Source organism: Pristiophorus japonicus, chromosome 14 (genome assembly GCF_044704955.1).
Source record: "Pristiophorus japonicus isolate sPriJap1 chromosome 14, sPriJap1.hap1, whole genome shotgun sequence".
NCBI classification, from domain to species: Eukaryota; Metazoa; Chordata; class Chondrichthyes; family Pristiophoridae; genus Pristiophorus; species Pristiophorus japonicus.
The window spans coordinates 128865980-128890173 of NC_091990.1; the positions used below are offsets into that span (position 1 = coordinate 128865980).

General features: G+C 43.4%; 1 protein-coding gene across 3 annotated transcripts in view; it reads left to right on the forward strand.

Moving 5' to 3' along the window:
- LOC139280098 (zinc finger protein 143-like) overlaps window positions 1-24194 on the forward strand; it is a 94386-nt gene that overhangs the window by 43882 nt on the left and 26310 nt on the right. For all 3 annotated transcript variants that reach the window (XM_070899608.1, XM_070899606.1, XM_070899607.1), the window contains exons 8-10: window positions 2445-2567; window positions 4781-4856; window positions 10968-11093. In XM_070899608.1, coding sequence (XP_070755709.1) covers window positions 2445-2567; window positions 4781-4856; window positions 10968-11093 — 325 coding nt within the window. The remainder of the gene's footprint in view (window positions 1-2444; window positions 2568-4780; window positions 4857-10967; window positions 11094-24194) is intronic.

The following is a 24194-nucleotide window of genomic DNA, read 5'->3' on the forward strand; positions in this document are numbered from 1 at the left end:
GGAGGGAAGGATAATTAATTGGAGAGATTCAAAGGTAGAGTTGTGGAAAAGATGGGCACAAATTTGAGAGGTGACAACCCATTCAAGAACTTTGGAGCGGAAAGGGAGTTTGGAGATGGGAATTGAGGGTGAGTTTTTGGGGAGGGGAGGATGGTGGCAGTTTTGAAAGGGAAAGCGAACCATTTACAACGTTAGCCAGCATGGGGGTTAGGAAAATAAACTGGGTGGTCAGCAGTTTAGTGGGAGTGAGGTCAAGGGAGCAGCAGATGGGTCTCATGGACCAGATGAGTTCGGAAAGGGCATGGAAATAGGGAAAGTGAAGATGGGAGAGAAAAAAGAGAGAGACAAGCGCTCCAGGGCAGGGAAGCCTGTGGACAGGTTTGGTATAGTGGGCAAGAGGAAGGGGAGAGGAGGAGAACTGCAGAGGCAGCTAAGTGGATGTTCTCAATCTCAGTGACAAAGAAGTCCATGATTCTTCTTGCTCTTATTGGAGGTAAGTGTATAGGCGGCAGGTCTTTAATGAGACAGATGGTTGTGGAGGTAAGAGCCAAGTTAATCCTGGAATAGTGGGCGATTTTGGCAAAGCAGAGTTAGGCCTGCTAGTGCTTGATTTGCTCCAGCCAGATCTGGTGATAGATGGCTTAACCAATTGCGCGCTAGGTATGCTCAAGTCTGCAACCTTTGTAACTAAGGCAGCAAAAATGGAGCCAATACAATGGAGATTGGCCGGGATGGGAGCGGGTAAAGATTTTGATCGGGACTAGGGCATCAAAGGTAGATGTGAGGGAGTGGTGAAAGAGGTATTGTGGTAAATGGGAGGGGCAGAGTCTAGATAGTTGGGATTTAGAAAGTGCAGTTTAAGTGGCTTGGGAGATTGAAGTGGGATTGGAGGTGGAGGAGGTGGGAAGGGATACAAGGAACTGCTTGGTGATGGCCAGGTCTGTATTCGAGACGATGGGAGTAGAAAGGCTGTGTGAGATGGCACGGTTGAGGCGGTGGCTGTGAATATGGGTAAGAGAGTTTATATGGAGGGACAGGTATATGGACAACAGGAGGTCAGTGAATTAAGAGAGAGATCAAGGGAAGCTGACAAGATTGAAATTACCGAGGATGAGGCGTTAGTGCAGAGGGAGGAAAGGGGGAGGATATCCTGGTGAGAAACTCTGGGTGGGGCGGTAGAGAATGAGGATTTTAATGGAGAGATGAGAGGGGTGATATAAGGTGACATGCTCAAAGGAGAAGAAAGTAATAGAGGAGTAGGGAAGGGACTGCGGTATGATTTGGTGATAAGGGCCACACTGCCACCATAGCGGTTTGGGTAGGGCAGATGGTGAAATGTATAGCCAGGCAGGAGGTTTCAGTAAGGGGCAAAGTGTGGTCACTTGTGAGGCGAGTTTCAGTCAAAGCCAGGATGACAATGCATTTGGCCACAATAAGATTGTGGATGACAAGGGCCTTGAGTGAACAGACATTCTGGAGGGAAATGTAGAGAGGGGCAGTGATTGATGGTCTACTGATAGAGTCCAAGGCATCAGTGGCGGGTGGGTGGAGGGGGAGTGTGGGACGGGAAGGATATTGGCATGGTTAGCCCCCAGCCACCTCCCATCCAGGTGTCATCGCCCCTCAACCAAGTTTCCGTCAGGACCATAATGTCGATGCAATCATCTACGATAAGCTCGTGGATGGCAAGGCCCTTGTTCACAAGCGAATGGACATTCTGGAGGGAGATGCGGAGAGGGACTGCCATCGTCCACTGGGTCAGCGCTGGGGGGGGGGAAATGAGTTGGATGGGGTGATTGGCAAGATTAGCCCCCAGTGGGCACACTGGGTGGCAAGCTCGGCAAGAGAGTAGGATGGGACAGTTGGAGTTGTTGCTCGTAAGAAGGCAGCGATGAGTGCCTCGATGGGCCCTTCTTATGATGCCAAGAGAGGCATAGAAGGAAGCTGTAGGCTTATCTAAGAGAGAGTCAAGCCTGGGACAGCATCAGGAGAGTAGGATGGTTGAAGAGTAATGAAGGATTGGGGTAGGGATTTGGGAGGGCAGAGTATCTAAGAGAGGAGAGATGAAAGGAGGCATGACGACAGGAGAGAGCGGTGAGGGAGGGATAGAGAGAAGAGGAAAGAGGGGGAAGAAGTGGAAAAGCATTGAATGACTTTGGTCTGATGGTGCTTTGGCAGCTGGTGTTTGCACTTGAGCAGGGATCAAGAAAACATCATGTAGGTCTCATTGTGTTCTGGCAATAGTGTAGCTGATCAGTTATCAATGATCAGGCAGTTACTGCTGTAATTAAATGACAAAAATAAACTAAAATGATTTTTTGAAAAGAGGAATTTATCAACTATATTTGTGTAATTTACAAAGAAGGGAATGATAAATTACTAACAGCAGAATAGCATAAAATTCATTAGTAAGTTACTTATCAGTATCGGTTCTATTTCCCAAGATTGTTCTTCAGGGTCATGTAACTGGACGAGTGAGTGCCAAGGCTCAACAGCTGGGAGAAAAGGCCTTTCGTTGTGAATATGAGGGTTGTGGAAGACTTTACACTACTGCTCATCATCTCAAGGTACAGTTAAGGTGCTTTGACTAATCTTAATCATTGCTTGAAAGAAAAATAACTTGAAAAACACTTGCATTTATTTAGTTATTTAGCCTTATTAGGAGATTCTAAAGCATTTTTCAGCCAGTGAATTAATTTTGAAGTGTATTTACTGCTGTTATGCAGACAAACATAGCAACCAATTTGCACACAATAAGGACCCACAAACAGCAATTAAATGAATAATGAGTCCATTTATTTTTGGTAGTGGTGTTTGAGGAAACAATGAATCGTAGCAGAATGTTGGGGTACTGAGGGCAATTGTAGTGCTGTTACCACGACTCTGACGGAAATTAGGTAACTCAACATGGGGATTGAACTTTGGGACCTTCTGGGTAGGTATAGCTCACTTGTTCACCACCTTTACTAGATGTGCCTTTAGGATAGCAGTAATTTTTTTTTGTTATCTGCTTCAGTTTAGTTTCAACGACCTGTGATCTCATAACATGGAGCTTGAATTAATAACTCCTTAGCAGCAGAGGTGGTGACCACAGCTAGCGTACCAATTATCAGTATCATATAGCAAGATTCGGCAGTTTCAGCTCCCAATCTGTTCAGTTTGTGATTTGAACTACATTGAGCAAGGAGATACCAAGCAAAGGATGAACATCTCCTAACATTGTGGAAAAAAAATTGGAGGGGACAATCAGAATAGCGGCCAGCTGGAGAGGGCATTGGCTGTGTAAATGCCCTGTTATGTGGCAAGGTTGATGAAGAGGGGGATAAAATTAGAAAGAGAAGATCAACTTACCTGAAATCTTCAAGGGGGGAAAAATAGACTGACTTCTTGGGTGAAGTGTCAGTGCTCAGTGCATTGTAGCAAGAGTCAATGCCTTCAGGAGAATGGGAAAAGATAAGAGAAAATTGAAAGGAACATTTCACTCCCCACCCGCCTTCAAAAAAGCACAAAAGGAAAGTATTTTCCAAATAAATACTCACACTAAGAAGCTGCAGTATAATTACGGTCTGATGTATCTTCCTTTTTCCTCAACCAAGTAATTCCCTCCACCGTAGTTGACGGGGCCCTTAACCAAGTCTGTTCAATTTCCCCGCACTTCTGCTCTCACCCCTCCCCCTCCCAGAACCACAATAGGGTTCCCCTTGTCCTCACCTTCCACCCCACCAGCCTCCACATTCCTCGTATCATCCTGCGTCATTTTGCCACCTCCACGTGGTGCCATCCCCAAACACATCTTCCTCTCCCCTCCCCTTTCAGCATTCCAAAGCGACTGCTCTCTCCGTGACATCCTGGTCCATTCCTCAATCACCCCTTAACACCCCCTCCCCTTCCCGCGACGCCTTCCTGTGCAAACGCAAGAGATGCAACACTTGTCCCTTTACCTCCTCCCTTCCCACAGTCCAGGGCCCCAATCACACCTTCCAGGTGAAACAGCGATTTATTTGTACTTCTTTCAATTTAGTATACTGTATTCTCTGCTCACAATATGGTCTCCTCTACACTGGGGAGACCAAACGCAGATTGGGTGACCATTTTGCGGAACAGCTCCGTTCAGTCCGCAAGTGTGACCCTGAGCTTCCGGTTACCTGTCATTTTAATTCTCTGGGCCACTCCCACTCTGATCCCTCTAACCTTGACATCCTGCACTGTTCCAATGAAGCTCAACGCAAGCTTGAGGAACAGCATCTCATTTTTCTATTCGACACTTTACAGCATTCTGGACTCAACATTGAGTTCAATAATTTTAGATCATAACCTCTGTGCCCAATTTTTTGGATGGCAGCCATTGCTGATGATTCTGCTGTTCCCATTTACACCTCCTCTAGACCCAGCTTTTGTTTCTTTACTTGTCCCATTACCAACTCCTTTCGCCTTGCACCATCATCACTTTTGTCATTTAATCTCTCCTGCCTTTTACCCAATCACACACCTTCCCTTTTATTCCTTCCTCCCCACCCCCTGCCTCTGTATTTGATTAAAACCTGTTGCACCTCTAATCTTTTCCAGTTCTGACGAAAGGTCATTGACCTGAAACGTTAACTCGGTTTCTCTCTCCACAGATGCTGCCTGACCTGCTGAGTATTTTTAGCATCTTCTGATTTTATTTCAGATTTCCAGCATCTGCGGTATTTTGCTTTTGTCATAGAATTAAGAAACTGTAGGTGTTGCTGATTTGTTTGATACTTTTTAATCCATTTCAGTATTTATTATATAATCACAGGTACATGAAAGGGCACATACTGGGGATCGGCCATATAGATGTGAGCACCCAGGTTGTGGAAAAGCTTTTGCTACAGGTATCTTTGATTTAACTTCACTCTTAATAGTGTGGATATAAGATTTATATATAAAATCTTAGAACATTTAGCACAGAGGAAGAGCATTTGTCCTATCGTAATAGTATCACTGTTCTCTCCACATCGTAGCTATCTAATAGACCATGCATGGTTGTGTGGTCAAGGCTGTTGAATGGGAGAAGGACCTGGACGTTATAATGCATGTCATCAAAGGTTTATGACCAATGCCAAGATGCCATTTTAAGAGCAAATAGGCTGTTAGGATCTATTGCCAGGACAGGACAGTTGAATATAAAACAAAAACTACTATCCTTCGTTATAAGGCCTTCAACAGGCCACATTTAGAATGCTGACTCTTTACATGATATCTATCAATGTCCTGGAAAAAATTTAGAAGAGGCCATTAGATTGATACATCGTTTAATCGACCTTAGTCACCATGATAGGTTGAGAGAGTTGAGCTTTTTTATGCTAAAGCAGTGTTGACTTTGTGGAGATTTGATTGAAGTATTAAAAACAATTAGACTCGGTAGAACTGGATTTGCTAGCAAAATAGGTTAGGGAGGACCAGGAGATACAAGTGTAAGTTACCTAAGCACAGAACTCAGTTAGATGGTAGGAAGTACTGGTCTTCACAGAGAGTTATTGTACTGTAAAACATGTTGACAGCACGTGTATTGAGTATGGATTCACTGGTGGATTCAGAAGGGAGTTGGCCGAGTTCCTGAGAATGACAAACATCTTTACATATAGAAGGGTGGTGGGTCAGTGAAGTTGTGACACTCAGTCCAATGTTGTCTCCTGGAGCATGTTTGATCATCTTTGGGGGCTAGAGTGGAATTTCCCAGAGTTTTTTCTAAATTGCTCTGCATTTTACATAATCAACAATATAAACTATTCAAGCTTATGAAAGGAAGAAGGACTTACATTTATATAGTGCCTTTCATGTCTCAAAGCACTTTACAGCCAATTAAGTACTTTTGGAATGTAGTCACTGTTGTAATGTGGGAAACGCGGCAGCCAATTTGTACATAGCAAACTCCCACAAACAACAATGTGATAATGACCAGATAATCTGCTTTTGTTATGTTGATTGAGGGATAAATATTGGCCAGGACACCATGGATAACTGCCCTGTTCTTCTTCAAAATAGTGCCATGGGATCTTTCACTTCCACCTGAGAGAACAGACTGGGCCTCGGTTTAACATCTCATCCGATAGACAGCACCTCCAGCAGCGCAGCACTCCTTCAGTACTGCACTGGAGTGTCAGCCTAGATTTATGTGGTCAAGTCCTTGGAGTGGGACCTGAACCCACAACCTTCTGACTCCGAGGCGAATGTGCTACCCACTGAGCCACAGCTGACACTATCAGTACCTCTCACCAGTGATAAACCCTCTTCAGTGCCATTGCCTCCATTTAGATTACTGATCCTGTGCAGGCTAGTGATATTCTACTGTATCTGTGTCTATTACAGTCTTTTGAAATGCTTTATTCAATTTGAAGTAACTTCCTAAATGACCTCCTCATAGCAGATGCATTCACAAATGAGTGCACAAATAATATGTGTGTGAATACATGTGTATGTACATTCGTAAATACTGACTCACCAATTTTCTGAGGTAATGGCTTATGCTGCAGTATGCTCCATTAACAGCCTTCTCCTACATGGTCACACTGTGTGTGTGAGCCTGGATAGTGGGTGTCAGTGGGCTAATTGAATGTGGGAGTATCCCACAACCCCAACCTGTTTTCACCCACTGTGCACACCTCAACTGTTCTTCACTCCCTCGCTATGGACCCCGAGGTCACGTATTATTCTCTGCTGCAGCAGAGATCAGTTAACCTAGCACAGCTTGGGGATTTAAGAGTACAGCTTCGCACCACACCATGCGATGCATTTATCCACCGAGCCATTATGGAATGCTGACTTTCAACTTCAGGGAAAAGGAAGGCAGAGGCTGGCAGTACCTTCAGCCTCCATTCCCCTCTTTGCTTTTCCCCATACCTAATAACAAAATAAAATCCCTGACTCATTGCCTATAAGAGAATAGCTTCAGTTGAATCAATTTTTCCCTTATGAAGATCCACCATTTCTTCTTGTATGCAGAACTGTTCTGATGTCATCAGTTAACGGTTAGGAAAACATCTGCTCCACTGTCATATTCAGAACTCAGTGCTTTGGGCTGACGCAGATATTAATCCAGTGACCGTCGAGTTAGGAAAAGTTAGCACTGGGGGACATTCAGCCTTTCCAACTGCCCCAGGTGAGATCAAATAACTCAATACTGATTAGGGCTACTCAGCTTTTCCTTTCGTAAGTTTCTTAAAAAATAATGACTTCCTTACTATTGCTGCTTCCCACTGCATTTATCCTTTAGTTAAATAAATACTAACATTTATATAGTGCCTTATCATAAAAAAAGAAAGACATTTATAAAACATCGTTCACTTCCTCAGGATGTTCCAAAATGCTTCACAGCCAATTAATTACTTTTTGAAGAGTAGTCACTGCTATGCAGGCAAACATGGCAGCCAATTTGCATGCAGCAAGGCTCCACAAACAGCAATGAGATGAATGACCAGTTAATCTGTTTTGTTGGTGGTGGTTGAGAGATAAATTATCTTGAAATTCCTCCAAGAGTTTCAACAACAACAACATAAATTTATATAGCTCCTTTAACATAATAAAACATTCAAAGACGCTTCACAGAAGCGTTATTCAACAAAATTTGACATCGAACCACTCAAGGATGTTGGGACAGATGACCAAAAACTCCGTCAAAGAGATAGGTTTTAAGGGATGTCTTAAAGGAAGAAAGAGAGGTTTAGGGAGGGAATTCCAGAACTTAAAGCCTTGGCAGATCGCTTAATGGTTGAACGATTAAAATCAGGGACCAGAATTTGAGGAGCACAGATATCTCGGAGGATTGTAGGGCTGGGGAAGGTCAAAGAAATAGGGAGGGGTGAGGCCACGGAGCGATTTGAAAACAAGGATGATAATTTTAAAATTGAGGTGTTGCTTCACCCAATGAATTACTTTTGAAGTGCATTGACTGTTATGAGGATGGGGTAGTCGGGGACACAGAGCTGTCAATACCAATCGTGCTGCATGACTACTTGATGATGCAGAACTGATCTTGCCAGCTTTTATTCTGTCTTACCATCCAAAAGTTCTCCATCCAGTGACTGGCTGAGAATTGGGAAAACTTATCCATTACAATGTAGTCTTTGTTGTAATGTAGGAAATGTAATGCAATAGAGGCAGCAGATAAATCCGATCAATGTTTGATCTGGGAGAAAAGGGTTCTGTTTAAATTTTAATTTGTCAGCTGCATTTTGCTTTAAATCTGTACTCTCCATGGGCACGATGTGTTCATGTCCTGTGAGTCAGTAGTGACTCATGGTTAAGAGACTCCATATACTTGCCAAATCGCTCCATTGTTCACTCCAAAGTCTAAAATTTTTTTACTCAGCTAGGTGCCTGACACAAACGAGCACCACCATGCTTAAGAGTCTCCAAGCCAAGTTACTGAGGAGTGCATATATGTCTTGCATACTATCGCTTTGGAGGGAAACACTCCATTTAACAACTGTTGTTTTAGTAGATCTAACCAGCTGCCATTTTCAACAAGTCTCAGCAGTTTTATATTTGGTTTGCAGCCAGGTGTTCGAGACCTGCACTTCTCAAAGCTGTCGGCACTATTGTGGGTTTTATGTAATACAAAACTAACAACTGAGTCAGGCTGGATGGTCAGTCATCAACAGTGTTTCCCTCAACCATTAGATTATTGAGTCAAACATTTAAAAATCATTAGCAAAATCAGAAAATGGTGGAAACATACAATGGGTTAGTCAACATCTGTGCAGCAAAAAGACAAGTAACCCTTGATCAGAACTGAAAAATGAACAAGCATTTAAATGAAATCAGAACAAAGAGGGAAGGAGGTAGAACAGAAAACAAAAACACGTGGAATTACCTATTATCTACTTAAAAGAATAACCGGAGATGGTTAGATGGCTGAAATGATCTTTTCTGATGTTAATGATTCTCCCAGCCATCTAACCAGTTTTGAATGATAAAATAACTGGATGCTGGGGTGAGATTTACACTCTGTTTTAATATACTGTCTCTGCATATACAGTCTACTAATAATTCAAAGATTTTTATGTGCTAAAATAATTGAAAAACCTATCATTTGAATTTAATAAGTTCAGTGACATAGCAACGTGAGAATTTCATGCTTTAAATTAATTGAAATTAAGGATCACTTTAAATTGAGAATAGTTTTAATATGGTAAAAATGTTAAATCTCTGATTTAAATTTGAAACATCATAAATCCTGAAAAACATAGCTGTGGACTGTTGTAAATTTATCATGAAAGTTGTACTGTATTATGGAGCTTCCTTACATTGACTGGAGTGCAGCATCTGACCCAGCACAATGCCCCACAATTCAGTGTGCTATGATACAACGAAACAAGACTGGAGCCACCAACCAATGACAGCCTGAACTCTAGGTGTTATTAGCTGGTACATTAGACAGTAGATGTAAACAGAAAAAGCTGGAAACACTTAACAGGTCAGGCAGAATCTGTGGCGAGAGAAACAGCTAACGTCTCAGGTCGAAGGTCAGATGAGCTCTGTTTCTCTTTCCACAGATGTTGCCTAATCAGCTGGATGTTTCCAGCTTTTTCTGCTTTTATTTCAGATTTCCAGCAGTATTCTGCTTTTGAGTCAGTAGATGTGGTCTTGTTTTATGTAGGTTATGGCACAATTAATTTCTGAGCATTAATTGGGTAGACTTTATGCTGGTAAGTAAATATAATGTCTGTGAGCAAGTTATCTTAGATGATCTGGCTTCTTTGCATCCAGTCCTATATGGTCAGGTTATTATAATGAAGAGATTATGTACTGCAAGATAACTAATGGTACCAACCTAAAGCATCTCTTAAAAGGATAGGTGGTGTTTTCACATTCCTATCCCTTCTCAACCCCACAAAACAATCAGCACTTCAATGCCTCCTTTTCAGGCTGCAAAGCCCAAGTTTTTCACTAATTTCCTCATAACTCAGATCATTGACACTAGGGATCCATCTCACAACTCTTCTCTGCACTGTCTCCAGTGCCAGAATGTCTCCCTTGTTCTCAAAGACCAGAATTGGAGTACTGCATTGATCATCATTTTCTCTGACTTTTATTTTACTGTTTTGGCTATGTAATTCAACATTGATTGCTGCTCTGCATTGTCAGACATGTTTAGTGTTGATAATAAGACTCCAAGATCTCTTTCAGCTTCATAGAATCATAGAAATTTACGGCACAGAAGGAGGCCATTCAACCCATCATGTCTGTGCCAGCTGAAAAGAGGTTTCCAGCCTAATCCACCCATCCTTAACTATTTCAACAAGGATTTGCACTTCTCTCTATTAAATTTAATTGTCATTGTTCAGCCTACAGATATACTTTGTTCAATTCATTCTGTCATTTCTGAGCTGCCTCCTCTGATTCTAATGTCCCTCTTAGTTTGGTATCATCTGCAAATTTGACAACTTTGCATTCAGTTGCCAGGCCATTTATGTAAATTGGAAACAGTAGTGGTCCTAACACCGAGTCACGGAGTACCCCACATAGTACCCATTCCCCACACATTCTCACACACACACACAAACACACACACACACACACACACACACTGACATAACTCCTCTTATGAGTAATCATTAGTTTCTACTCTTCCAGTAGTTTCTTATCCATTCACAGGGTTTACCATGAATTCCCAGTTTTGAGTTTAACTAATGATTAGAGTAGACTAACAAGAATCCATATTGCATTCAAAATGCAGGTAGACCACTGTATACAAGCTACAGAAAACCGTATCAATTGAGACGCTCATTCAAAAATGCCTACAAATATTACAGTCTCATCCCTTTCCATGCACACATTTGTTCTGTAACAGTCCTCCACTGACACTGTGGCATCCTATGTCAATAGGCACAAAGAAACTGTTCGCTTAGCTAACATTCTTGTTAGCGGCACATCTGTAATACAATTAAAAATCTGTTTGCATATGTTCAAAGTTCTATTTTCCTCTTTATTTATGTCTTCAGGATATGGATTAAAAAGCCATACAAGAACCCATACAGGAGAAAAGCCATACAGATGCCCAGAAGAAAGTTGTGACAAAGCGTTTAAAACCTCAGGGGACTTACAAAAACACATCCGAACTCACACAGGTAAAACAGGATATATGTTTCATATGGTCGAGGAAATGCATTTTTAATTTTGTTTAATCTTCCCACAGCACCATCTCTCATTAGCATCCTCACATTCTTGATCAAAAGTACAAATTGAGATAGTCTACTTGGATACCTCGGCCAAGAAATTCACATTCTTACGGCTGGCTGTTAAGGCCCATTTAGGGTGGGAAATGGCAGCCGCCACACTTCCACCCGCTGTTGGTGTGTCCCTAGGCGTCTGCCATTTTTGGCAGGTTGGCAGCACTGCCGTTATTGGCTCTCGCCGAAAGTATTGCAATTAGTAAAAGCGTGACTTCAATCGTTGTGTCAGCCGAGTTGACACATGCTTATCCATTTTAAATATCGCCGCTCCTCTTGACGCCCTCCAAATTATGCCTGTGCATGCAGCTGCTAAAAGCGTTTCAGCAGCGCAAACAGCCATGTTTCAAGTAACGTTTCAAAAAGATATTTAGAATGGAAAAGTTGGGGGGTTGGTGGGGGTGAAGGTGGGTAGCCCTGACTTAAGGACAGTAGTGAGAAAGGATCTTGGCTCGGAATAATGAAAGTAGAATCAGTATGGGTGGAAATAAGAAATAACATGGGGCTGAAAACATTGGTAGGAGTAGCTTATAGGCCCCCAAACAGTAGCTTTACTGTTGGACAGAGTATTAATCAACAAATAATAGGAGCTTTTACAAAGGTAATGCAATAATTGTGAGGGACTTTAATCTTCATATAGACTGGGCAAATCAAATTGGCAAAAGTTCATGGAATGCATTCGAAACAGTTTCCTAGAACAATACGTGTGGAACCAACCAGAGAACAGGCTATTTTACATCTTGTAATGAGACAGGGTTAATTAGTAATCTCATAGTAAAGGATCCTCTGGGGAACAGTGATCATAATACAATAGAATTTCACATTGGATTTGAGAGTGAAATACTTAAATCCAAAACTAGAGTCTTAAACTTAAATAAAGCCAATTACATAGGTAAGTTTGGCTAAGATAGATTGGAAAATTAGATTAAAAGGTATGACGGTAGATATGCAGTGGCAAACATTTAAAGAAGTATTCCAAAATTCTCAACGAATATATATTCCGTTGAGAAATAAAAACTCCACTGGAAAAGTGGCTAACTAAAGAAGTTAAGGATAGTATTAGATTAAAATACTAGGCTGTATCCATTGGGGTTCCACAGGGCCCAGTGCTGGGACCCTTGCTTTTTGTGGTATATATCAATGACTTGGACTTAAATGTTAGGGATATTATTAAGAAGTTTGCAGATGACACTAAAATAGGCTGCGTGGTTGATAATGAAGAAAGCTGCGGACTGCAGGAAGATATCTAGGTACTGGTCAGGTGGGCAGAACAGTGGCAAATGGAATTCAATCCGGAGAAGTGTGTGGCAGTGCATTTGGGGAGGTCTAACAAGGCAAGGGAATAGACATTAAATGGTACGACAATGAAAAGTGTAGAGGAACAAAGGGACCGTGGAGTGCAGGTCCACAGACCCGTAAAGGTAGCAGGCCAGGTAGATAAGGTGGTTAAGAAGGCATATGGAATACTTGCCTTTATTAGTCAAGGCATGGAATACAAGAGCAAGGAGGTGATGCTTGAACTGTATAAATCACTGGTTAGGCCACAGCTGGAGTACTGTGTGCAGTTCTGGTCATCACATTACAGGAAATATGTGATTGTACTGGAAAGGATGCAGAGGAGATTTATAAGAATGTTGCCTGGACTGGAGAATTTTAGCTATGAGGAAAGATTGGAGATGCTGGGTCTGTTTTTTTTGGAACAGAGGAGGCTAAGGGGAGACCTGATTGAGGTGTATAAAATTATGAGGAGCCCGGATAGAGTGGATAGGAAGGACCTGTTTCCCTTAGCAGAGGAGTCAATAACCAGGGGGCATAGATTTCAAATAATTGGGGGGAGGTTTGGAGGAGATATGAGGGAAAATGTCTTCACCCAGAAGGTGGTGGGGGTCTGGAACTCACTGTCTGAAAGGGTGGTAGAGGTAGGAACCTTCATCACATTTTAAAAGTACTTGGATGGGCACTTAAAGTGGCCGTAACCTACAGGGCTATGGACCAAGAGTTGGAAAGTGAGATTAGGCTGGATAGCTCTTGGTTGCCCGAAGTGGACACGATGGGCCAAAATGGCCTCCTTCTGTACTGTAAGTTTCTATGATTCTATGAAAAGTAGAGGCTTATAATGTTGCAAAGAATACTAGTAATTCTGAGGATTAGGAGAGCTTTAGAAACTAGCAAAGGATTACCAAAAAAAAGGGAGAAAATAGATTGAGAGTAAACTTGCAAGAAATATAAAAACACAGTGTAAGAGTTTCTACATGTATGTAAAAAGAAAGAGAGTAGCAAAAGTAAGTGTTGACCCCTTAGAGGCTGAGACAGGAGAAACTATCATGGGGAATAAGAGAATAAGGACTTTAAACAAATATTTTGTATCTGTCTTCACATTGGAAGATACAAAAATCCTAACAAAAATAGTGGGGAACCAAGGGGTTATTGAGAGTGAGGTACCTAAAGTAATTAAGATCAGTAGAGAAAAAGTACTTGAGAAACTAAAGCTGAAAAATCCCCTGGCCCTGATGGCCTACATCCTAGGGTTTAAAAAAAAGGTGGCTGCAGAGATAGTGGATGCATTGGTTGTGATCTTCCAATATACCCTCGATTCTAGAATGGTCCCAGTGGATTGGGACCCTGTTATTCAAGAAAGGAGGGAGAGAGAAAACAGGGAACTACTAGCCTGATGTCAGTTGTCGGGAAAATGTTGGAATCCATTATTAAGGAAATGGGAACAGGCCATTTTGAAAATCATAATATAAGGCAGAGTCAACATGGTTTTATGAAAGGGAAATCATGCTTAGCAAATTTATTAGAGTTTTTTGAGGATATAACTAGCAGGGTAGAAAAGGGGGAACCAGTGGATGTAGTATATTTGGATTTCTAAAAGGCATTTGATAAGGTGCCACATAAAAGGTTGTTTTCAAGAAAAGGAGTTATGGGTTTGGGAGTAATATAATAGCCTGGATAGGGGATTAGTTAACGAGCAGAAAATAGAGAGTAGAGATAAATGGGTCATTTTCAGGTTGCCGGGCGGTAACTAGTGGAGTGCTGCAAGAATCAGTGCTTGGGTCTCAGCTATTTAAAATTTATGTTAATGACTTAGATGAAGGGACCGAGTGTAATGTATCCAAGTTTGCTGATGATACAAAGCTAGGTGGTAAAGTAAGCTGTGAGGAGGACACAAAGAGCCTACAAAGGGATATAGACAGATTAAGTGAGTAAGCAAAATGGTGGCAGATGGAGTATAATGTGGGGAAATGTGTGGTTATTCACTTTGGTAGGAATAACAGAAAAACAGAATATTTTTTAAATGGTGGGAAACTATTAAATGTTGGTGTTCAGAGAGATTTAGGTGTTCTTGTACAGGAAACACAAAGAATTAGCATGCAGGTACAGCAAGCAATTAGGAAGGCAAATAGCATGTTGGCCTTTATTGCAAAGGGGTTGGAGTATAAGAGTAAGGAAGTCTTGCTGGAATTGTACAGGACTTTGGTGAGACCACACCTGGAGTACTGTGCACATTTTTGGTCTCTTCATCTAAGGAAGGATATACTTGCCTTCGAGGGGACTGGGAGAAATTTAGAACTCAGCAGAGGAGGACAAAGGGTTTGATTAGGGCAGGGAAAATGGAGTACGAGAAGAAGCTTGCAGGGAACATTAAGGCGGATTGCAAAAGTTTCCATAGGTATGTAAAGAGAAAAAGGTTAGTAAAGGCAAACGTAGGTCCCCTGCAGTCAGAATCAGGGGAAGTCATAACGGGGAACAAAGAAATGGCAGACCAATTGAACAAGTACTTTGGTTCGGTATTCACTAAGGAGGACACAAACAACCTTCCGGATATAAAAGGGGTCAGAGAGTCTAGTAAGGAGGGGGAACTGAGGGAAATCTTTATTAGTCGGGAAATTGTGTTGGGGAAATTGATGGGATTGAAGGCCGATAAATCCCCAGGGCCTGATGGACTGCATCCCAGAGTACTTAAGGAGGTGGCCTTGGAATTAGCGGATGCATTGACAGTCATTTTCCAACATTCCATTGACTCTGGATCAGTTCCTATCGAGTGGAGGGTAGCCAATGTAACCCCACTTTTTAAAAAAGGAGGGAGAGAGAAAACAGGGAATTATAGACCGGTCAGCCTGACCTCAGTAGTGGGTAAAATGATGGAATCAATTATTAAGGATGTCATAGCAGCGCATTTGGAAAATGGTGACATGATAGGTCCAAGTCAGCATGGATTTGTGAAAGGGAAATCATGCTTGACAAATCTTCTGGAATTTTTTGAGGATGTTTCCAGTAAAGTGGACAAAGGAGAACCAGTTGATGTGGTATATTTGGACTTTCAGAAGGCTTTCGACAAGGTCCCACACAAGAGATTAATGTGCAAAGTTAAAGCACATGGGATTGGGGGTAGTGTGCTGACATGGATTGAGAACTGGTTGTCAGACAGGAAGCAAAGAGTAGGAGTAAACGGGTACTTTTCAGAATGGCAGGCAGTGACTAGTGGGGTGCCGCAAGGTTCTGTGCTGGGGCCCCAGCTGTTTACATTGTACATTAATGATTTAGACGAGGGGATTAAATGCAGTATCTCCAAATTTGCGGATGACACTAAGTTGGGTGGCAGTGTGAGCTGCGAGGAGGATGCTATTAGGCTGCAGAGTGACTTGGATAGGTTAGGTGAGTGGGCAAATGCATGGCAGATGAAGTATAATGTGGATAAATGTGAGGTTATCCACTTTGGTGGTAAAAACAGAGAGACAGACTATTATCTGAATGGTGACAGATTAGGAAAAGGGAAGGTGCAACGAGACCTGGGTGTCATGGTACATCAGTCATTGAAGGTTGGCATGCAGGTACAGCAGGCGGTTAAGAAAGCAAATGGCATGTTGGCCTTCATAGCGAGGGGATTTGAGTACAGGGGCAGGGAGGTGTTGCTACAGTTGTACAGGGCCTTGGTGAGGCCACACCTGGAGTATTGTGTACAGTTTTGGTCTCCTAACTTGAGGAAGGACATTCTTGCTATTGAGGGAGTGCAGCGAAGATTCACCAGACTGATTCCCGGGATGGTGGGACTGACCTATCAAGAAAGACTGGATCAACTGGGCTTGTATTCACTGGAGTTCAGAAGAATGAGAGGGGACCTCATGGAAACGTTTAAAATTCTGACGGGTTTGGACAGGTTAGATGCAGGAAGAATGTTCCCAATGTTGGGGAAGTCCAGAACCAGGGGTCACAGTCTGAGGATAAGTGGTAAGCCATTTAGGACCGAGATGAGGAGAAACTTCTTCACCCAGAGAGTGGTGAACCTGTGGAATTCTCTACCACAGAAAGTAGTTGAGGCCAATTCACTAAATATATTCAAAAGGGAGTTAGATGAAGTCCTTACTACTCGGGGGATCAAGGGTTATGGCGAGAAAGCAGGAAGGGGGTACTGAAGTTTCATGTTCAGCCATGAACTCATTGAATGGCGGTGTCGGCTCGAAGGGCTGAATGGCCTGCTCCTGCACCTATTTTCTATGTTTCTATGTTTCTATGAAAGTTCACTAGATTGATTCCTGGGATGAGAGGATTGTCCTGTGAAGAGAGATTGAGTAGACTGAGCCTATACTCTCTGGAGTTTAGAAGAATGAGAGGTGATCTCTCTGACACGATAGGCCGAATAGCCTCTTTCTGTGCCGTAAACATCTAAACTTCTAAGATCTAATTGAGTCATATGAGATTCTGAGGGGGATTGACAGGGTAGATGCTGAGAGGTTGTTTCCCCTGGCTGGAGAATCTAGAACTGGGGAGCATTGTCTCAGGATAAGGGGACAGCCATTTGAGACTGAGATGAGGAACAATTTCTTCACTCAGAGGGTTGTGACTCTTTGGAATTCTCTACCTCAAAGGTTTGGGGATGCTGAATCATTGAGTATTTTTGGACTCTAGGGGAATCAAGGGATATGGAGATCGGGCTGGAAAGTGGAGTGGAGGTCGAAGATCAGCCATGATCTTATTGAATGACTCGAGGGGCCATATGGCCTACTCCTGCTCCTAATTCTTATGTTCTTACATTCTTAAATGTAAGACAGCCAGGACTATTATCTCCATGTAGTAGCGTTTATATTAATCTCAAGCCTAGGTCTGGAGAGCTAACCCTTGCGATTTGTCGGTAAAGTTTAATTTTTTTTCCAGTGGTTTGCTTATTTGAAACTGTCTTGCCTGGGATTGTAATACTGAATGTAACAAATGGGAGGATGCAGAATATTGCAAATGATTACGTCTGAATGACTAGAACAATAAGCTTGAGGTTCGAATTAGGAATCACCTACGGCTGTTCACTGTTTCAGTCTCTGAAATCCAAAGTCTGAATTCAAATAATTTAAGGTGTGAGATATTAGTACTCTGTCCTCACCATGGAATAGTAAAAAGCCCTCTGTTGTTAGACCCTTCCAAGCCAGTGGCTAAAATGACCTCAGCATATCAATGGAATTATTACAACAGTGTCATAAACTGCAAAGCGCTGGATTTGATCGTTCCTGCCACATATCTTTTTCTTCCTGCTACATGAAAATTTAAACAAGCATTTAAAATAAAGAGCTTGGCTTAGTCTCTATTCCTTTAGAATGTGACGTGTGGGCAAAGTGAAGGGGGAGAGTCCTTGAAAGCATTAAATGAGCCAACTTGGCTCAATGTAAAAAAAAATGAACTGTGGTCCCTTTCAACAACACTGAATGCTGCATGCCTTCTTCAGTGCAATGAGAGATACAGACTTCCGATAATTAATTTGCACCCCCTCTTCTCCGATCCCATAAAGCCCCATGTCCAATCAAACCACAAACTTCCCTGGCGCAGTGGACAGAGTCCCTGCCGATGTACAAACAATTTGCCGAACCCGTTTTCCATCTGTAGAAATTTTGCAAGACAGAGCCTGAGTTGATTTAAAAGATGACTTCCATAGATAGGTTCCAGAGCTTTGCTTGTGTCACTTTGATGTACTTTCAATAAGTGGCAGCTTTCTCTACAAAAGCTGAATGCAATGCTGTAACTATAACATTGATTGGTGAGTGGGTGGCAGGTAAATTGTTGGAACAAATGTGGCAACTGTTTCGTACATGGCCTACAGATTCACTTGTTTCTTCCTCATTCTCCTTAATGGCAAGTGGGCCACAGATGTGACCTTCAGCCCTCTACTGAGCTTAACGCCAGAAAGAGCGCGTTACACCACAAATTCTCCGCATGGCCGATGTTAATTAGTAGGCAGCATCAAAATACCAATGCTGCCTGTGCTCTCTCTGCGGGCGGCCGTTAGCCTTGACTGCGCTGTTACCGGCAGGATTTCTGCAATTTCTAGGCCCTCTTTTTTTTTTTAAGTGGATCTTTCAGAGGAATACTTAGGTCTTCTGTAACGATATCAATCCTTGTTGGCTTATATTGGATTGCAGTCAGGGCAACTCTAGCCACAAAGCTATAATTCTATGATACAATAGATTGCATTTTTTTTACTATTTTCTCTATATTTTACAGAGGTATCAATACATACCATTACTGTTTGGCCCAGCTCAGAACCAACTGTCTTGTGTTCTTTCCTGTGTGACTCACCTGATTCCTAGAAAACATAACAACATCAATGTAGTTTCCATATACCTATTTACATAAGACACCACAGTGACACAACAACAACTTGCATTTATATAGCGCCTTTAATGTAGTAAAACATCCCAAGGAGCTTCACAGGAGCATTATCGAACAAAATTTAACATCCGAGCCACATAATGAGATATTAGGACAATCAAAGAGCTAGGTTTTAAGGAGTGTCTTATAGGAGGAGAGTGAGTTAGAGAGACGGAGAGGTTTAGGGAGGTGAAGTCATGGACACCAGTGGTAGACTGATTAAAATCGGGGATGCGCAAGAGACCAGAACTGGAGAAGCAGAGAGATCTTGGAGGATTGTAGGCAATATTCCCTCTAAGCTGTGCACTTGCACGGCCATGCAGTAATCTGCAAGGTCCCGCGCAGACCACTCACAAGCTTTTACATTGGAAATACCGCGCATGCGCAGAAATTTAATGGGACCGCACATTGAAAGAAACAGGCTGCGCAGAACAAAGCACAGCTTACAGGGAACATTGGTTGTCGGGCTCGAGGAGGTTACAGAGATAGAATGGGCCGAGGCGATGGAGGGTTTCGAAAACAAGAAGGAAAATTTTACAATTGAGGCTTTGCTCAACTGGGAGCACAGGAGTGATGGGTGAACGGGACTTGGTGCGAGTTAGGATATGGGCAGCAAGTTTATGGAGGGTGGAAGAATGGAGCCGACCAGCAGTGCATTGGAACAGTCAAGTCTCGAGTAAACAAAGGCATTGATGAGGGTTTCAGCAGCAGATGAGCTGAGGCAGGCGCGGAGTCAGGCGATGTTACAGAAGTGGAAGTAGATGGTCTTAGTGATGGCATGGATATGTGATCCGAAGCTCATCTTGTGGTTAAATACGACACCAAGGTTGCAAATAGTCTGGTTAAGCCTCAGATAGTTGCCAGGGAGAGGGATGGAGTCGGTGGCTAGGGAATGGAGTTTGTGGCAGGGACCGAAGACAATGGATTTGGGCTTTCCAATATTTAATTGGAGAAAATTTCTGTTCATTCAGAATTGGATGTCGGACAAACAGTGTGACAAATCAGAGACAGTGGGTGAGGGGGCGCTCAAGAGACATGGTGATGAGGTAGAGCTGGTGTCCTCAGCATACATGTGGACCTGACATTGTGTTTTGAGATGATGTCGCCGAGGGGCAGGGTGTAGATGAGAAATAGGAGGAGGCCAAGGTTAGATCCTTGGGGACTCCAAAGGTAACGGTGCAGGAGCGGGAAGAGAAGCCATTGCTGGTGATTCTCTGGCTACGATTAGATAGATAAGAATGGAACCAGGTGAGTGCAGTCTCACCATCTGGACGACAGAGGAAAGACGTTGGAGGAGGATGGTGTGGTCAACAATGCCAAAGGCTGCAGACAGGTCAAGAAGGATGAGGAGGGATAGTTTACCATGGTTACAATCACATAGGATGTCATTTATGACTTTGAGAAGAGCCGTTTTGGTACTGTGGCAGGGGCGGAAACCTGATTGGAGGGATTCAAAAATGGAGTTTCGGGAAAGATGGGCTTGGATTTGTGAGGCAACAGTACATTTAAGGACTTTGCAGAGGAAAGGGAGCATGGAGATGGGGCGGTAGATTGCAAGAACTGAGGGGTCAAGGATTGTTTTTTTGAGGAGGGGGTGATGAAACATAGAAACATAGAAAATAGGTGCAGGAGTAGACCATTCGGCCCTTCTAGCCTGCACCGCCATTCAATGAGTTCATGGCTGAACATGCAACTTCAGTACCCCATTCCTGCTTTCTCGCCATACCCCTTGATCCCCCGAGTAGTAAGGACCTCATCTAACTCTTTTTTGAATATATTTAGTGAATTGGCCTCAACAACTTTCTGTGGTAGAGAATTCCACAGGTTCACCACTCTCTGGGTGAAGAAGTTCCTCCGCATCTCGGTCCTAAATGGCTTACCCCTTATCCTTAGACTGTGACCTCTGGTTCTGGACTTCCCCAACATTGGGAACATTCTTCCTGCATCTAACCTGTCTAACCCCGTCAGAATTTTAAACGTTTCTATGAGGTCCCCTCTCATTCTTCTGAACTCCAGTGAATACAAGCCCAGTTGATCCAGTCTTTCTTGATAGGTCAGTCCCGACATCCCGGGAATCAGTCTGGTGAACCTTCGCTGCACTCCCTCAATAGCAAGAATGTCCTTCCTCAGGTTAGGAGACCAAAACTGTACACAATACTCCAGGTGTGGCCTCACCAATGCCCTGTACAACTGTAGCAACACCTCCCTGCCCCTGTACTCAAATCCCCTTGCTATGAAGGCCAACATGCCATTTGCTTTCTTAACCGCCTGCTGCACCTGCATGCCAACCTTCAATGACTGATGTACCATGACACCCAGGTCTCTTTGCACCTCCCCTTTTCCTAATCTGTCACCATTCAGATAATAGTCTGTCTCTCTGTTTTTACCACCAAAGTGGATAACCTCACATTTATCCACATTATACTTCATCTGCCATGCATTTGCCCACTCACCTAACCTATCCAAGTCGCTCTGCAGCCTCACAGCATCCTCCTCGCAGCTCACACTGCCACCCAACTTAGTGTCATCCGCAAATTTGGAGATACTACATTTAATCCCCTCATCTAAATCATTAATGTACAGTGTAAACAGCTGGGGCCCCAGCACAGAACCTTGCGGTACCCCATTAGTCACTGTCTGCCATTCTGAAAAGTACCCATTTACTCCTACTCTTTGCTTCCTGTCTGACAACCAGTTCTCAATCCATGTCAGTACACTACCCCCAATCCCATGTGCTCTAACTTTGCACATCAATCTCTTGTGTGGGACCTTGTCGAACGCCTTCTGATAGTCCAAATATACCACATCAACTGGTTCTCCCTTGTCCACTCTACTGGAAACATCCTCAAAAAATTCCAGAAGATTTGTCAAGCATGATTTCCCTTTCACAAATCCATGCTGACTTGGACCTATCATGTCACCTCTTTCCAAATGCGCTGCTATGACATCCTTAATAATTGATTCCATCATTTTACCCACTACCGATGTCAGGCTGACCGGACTATAATTCCCTGTTTTCTCTCTCCCTCCTTTTTTAAAAAGTGGGGTTACATTGGCTACCCTCCACTCTATAGGAACTGATCCAGAGTCAATGGAATGTTGGAAAATGACTGTCAACGCATCCACTATTTCCAAGGCCACCTCCTTAAGTACTCTGGGATGCAGTCCATCAGGCTCTGGGGATTTATCGGCCTTCAATCCCATCAATTTCCCCAACACAATTTCCCGGCTAATAAAGATTTCCCTCAGTTCCTCCTCCTTACTAGACCCCCCGACCCCTTTTATAACCGGAAGGTTGTTCGTGTCCTCCTTCGTGAATACCGAACCAAAGTACTCGTTCAATTGGTCCGCCATTTCTTTGTTCCCCGTTATGACTTCCCCTGAATAGAGAAGGCAGATTTGAACGGATGGGGGACCAATGTTCCCTAGCATTTTTTGCTTGGTCCCTTTAAATTTGCTGTGCTGCGCGGTACCTTCCAGGGCCAACAACTTGTGAGTGGCCTGCACGTGACCTCCCGATTGAAGCGCGGCCATGCACCTTAGGGGGAAAATTGTGGGGGACAGTACTTGAGGAGAGTGCATCGTTAACCGTATCACCAAACATGGAAGCCAGGAAGGGAAGTTGGATGGTCAGCGGTTTAGTGGGAATAGCTTTCGAGGGAGCAGGAGGTAGGTCTCATGGACAAGGTGAGCTCGGAGAGGGCATGAGGGAAGATCGAAGAGAAACTAGAGAAAGATGCGAATTTAGAGCTGAGGTTTGGGGGTACCTTAAAGGATGGGCCAGGGGAAGAGAGGGAAGTGGCAGAGGGAGCAAACGGATGGTCTCAACCTTAGTGACAAAGAAGTCCATGAGCTCCTCGCACTTGTTTTTGGAGGTGAGGGTGTAGAAGATGGGAGATGGGTTTAAAAAGATGGTTTGTAATAGAGAAAAGAGGCCGGTGTTATTTTTGCATTCCAGGATGATCCTGGAATAGTGAGCAGTTTTGGCAGAGGAGAGCAGGACCAGGTAGTGCTCTATGTGGCCCAACCAGATCTGCCGCTGAATGGCTAAACCAATTGACCGCCAAATATGTTCAAATCTGCATCCCTTGGACTTGAGGGAACCAAGATGAGGAGAGTACCAGGGGGAATGACATGGGTGAGAGTAATGTTTTTAATGGGGACTAGGGCATCTAAGGTGGAGGTGAGTGAGTAACAGGCCTTAGGGGCCGGCTTATATACAGTGCTCTCAAGGGATGCTGGGATCCCTTGGGACTTCAGGAGATGCGCTCTCTGGTGGCGGAACATGGGAGTGAATGCTTTACAGATACACAACAGGTTGGTGCAGGGATTTGAGAGGGCAGAGTACCCGAGAGGAGAAAAATGAACAGAGGTATGACTACAGGAGAGATGGGTCTAAGAGAGGTAAAGAGAAAAAAAGGGGGGGGGGGGGAGAGAAAAGTGGAAATAGAAGTGATGGGCTCGAGTCTGGAGCGGAAGCCAAAATACGCATGTGAATGGACACAGTGAATGCGTCCACTCTACTCGAACCATCTGCTCTTTGAAAGCATCCCATTGTTCAATTACTGTTTTGCCTTCCAACTTTTGATTCCAATCCACCTGGGCCAGATCCTTTTTCAACTCACTGAAATGAGCCCTCCTCCAGTTAAGTATTTTTATGTTTGATTGTTCTTTGTCCTTTTCCGTAACTATTCTAAATCTGATGATATTATGATCACTGTTCCCCAAATGCTCCCCCACAAAACATGTTCCACTTGCCCCACTTCATTCCCAGAACTAGATCTAGCAGTGAGCCTTCCTCACTAAGCTGGAAACACATTGATCAAGAAAGTTCTCTTATACACAATTCAGGAATTCCTCCCCAATAACAACAACTTGTATTTCATAGCGTCTTTAACATAGTAAAATGTCTAAGGCGCTTCACAGGAGCATTATAAAGCAAAATTTGATACCGAGCCACTCAAGGAGATATTAGGGCATGTGACCAAAAGCTTGGCCAAAAAGGTAGGTTTTAAGGAGCGTCTTAAAGGAGTAAAGGGAGGTACAGAGGCGGAAGGTTTAGGGAGGTATATCCAGAGCATTAGGCCTTGGTAGCTGAAGGCATAGACACCAATGGTTGAGTGATTATAATCAGGGATGCTCAACAGGCCAGAATTTGAGGAGTGCCGATATCACGGAGGGTTTTAGGGCTGGAAAGATTACTGAGGTGGGGAGGGGCGAGGCCAAGGAGGGATTTGAACACGAGGATGAGAATATTTAAATTGAGCGGTTGCTTAACTGGGAGCCAATGTAGGTCAGAGAGCATGTAGGGGTGTTGGGTGAACAGGGTTTGGCGCGAGTTAGGATCGGGGCAGCAGAATTTCT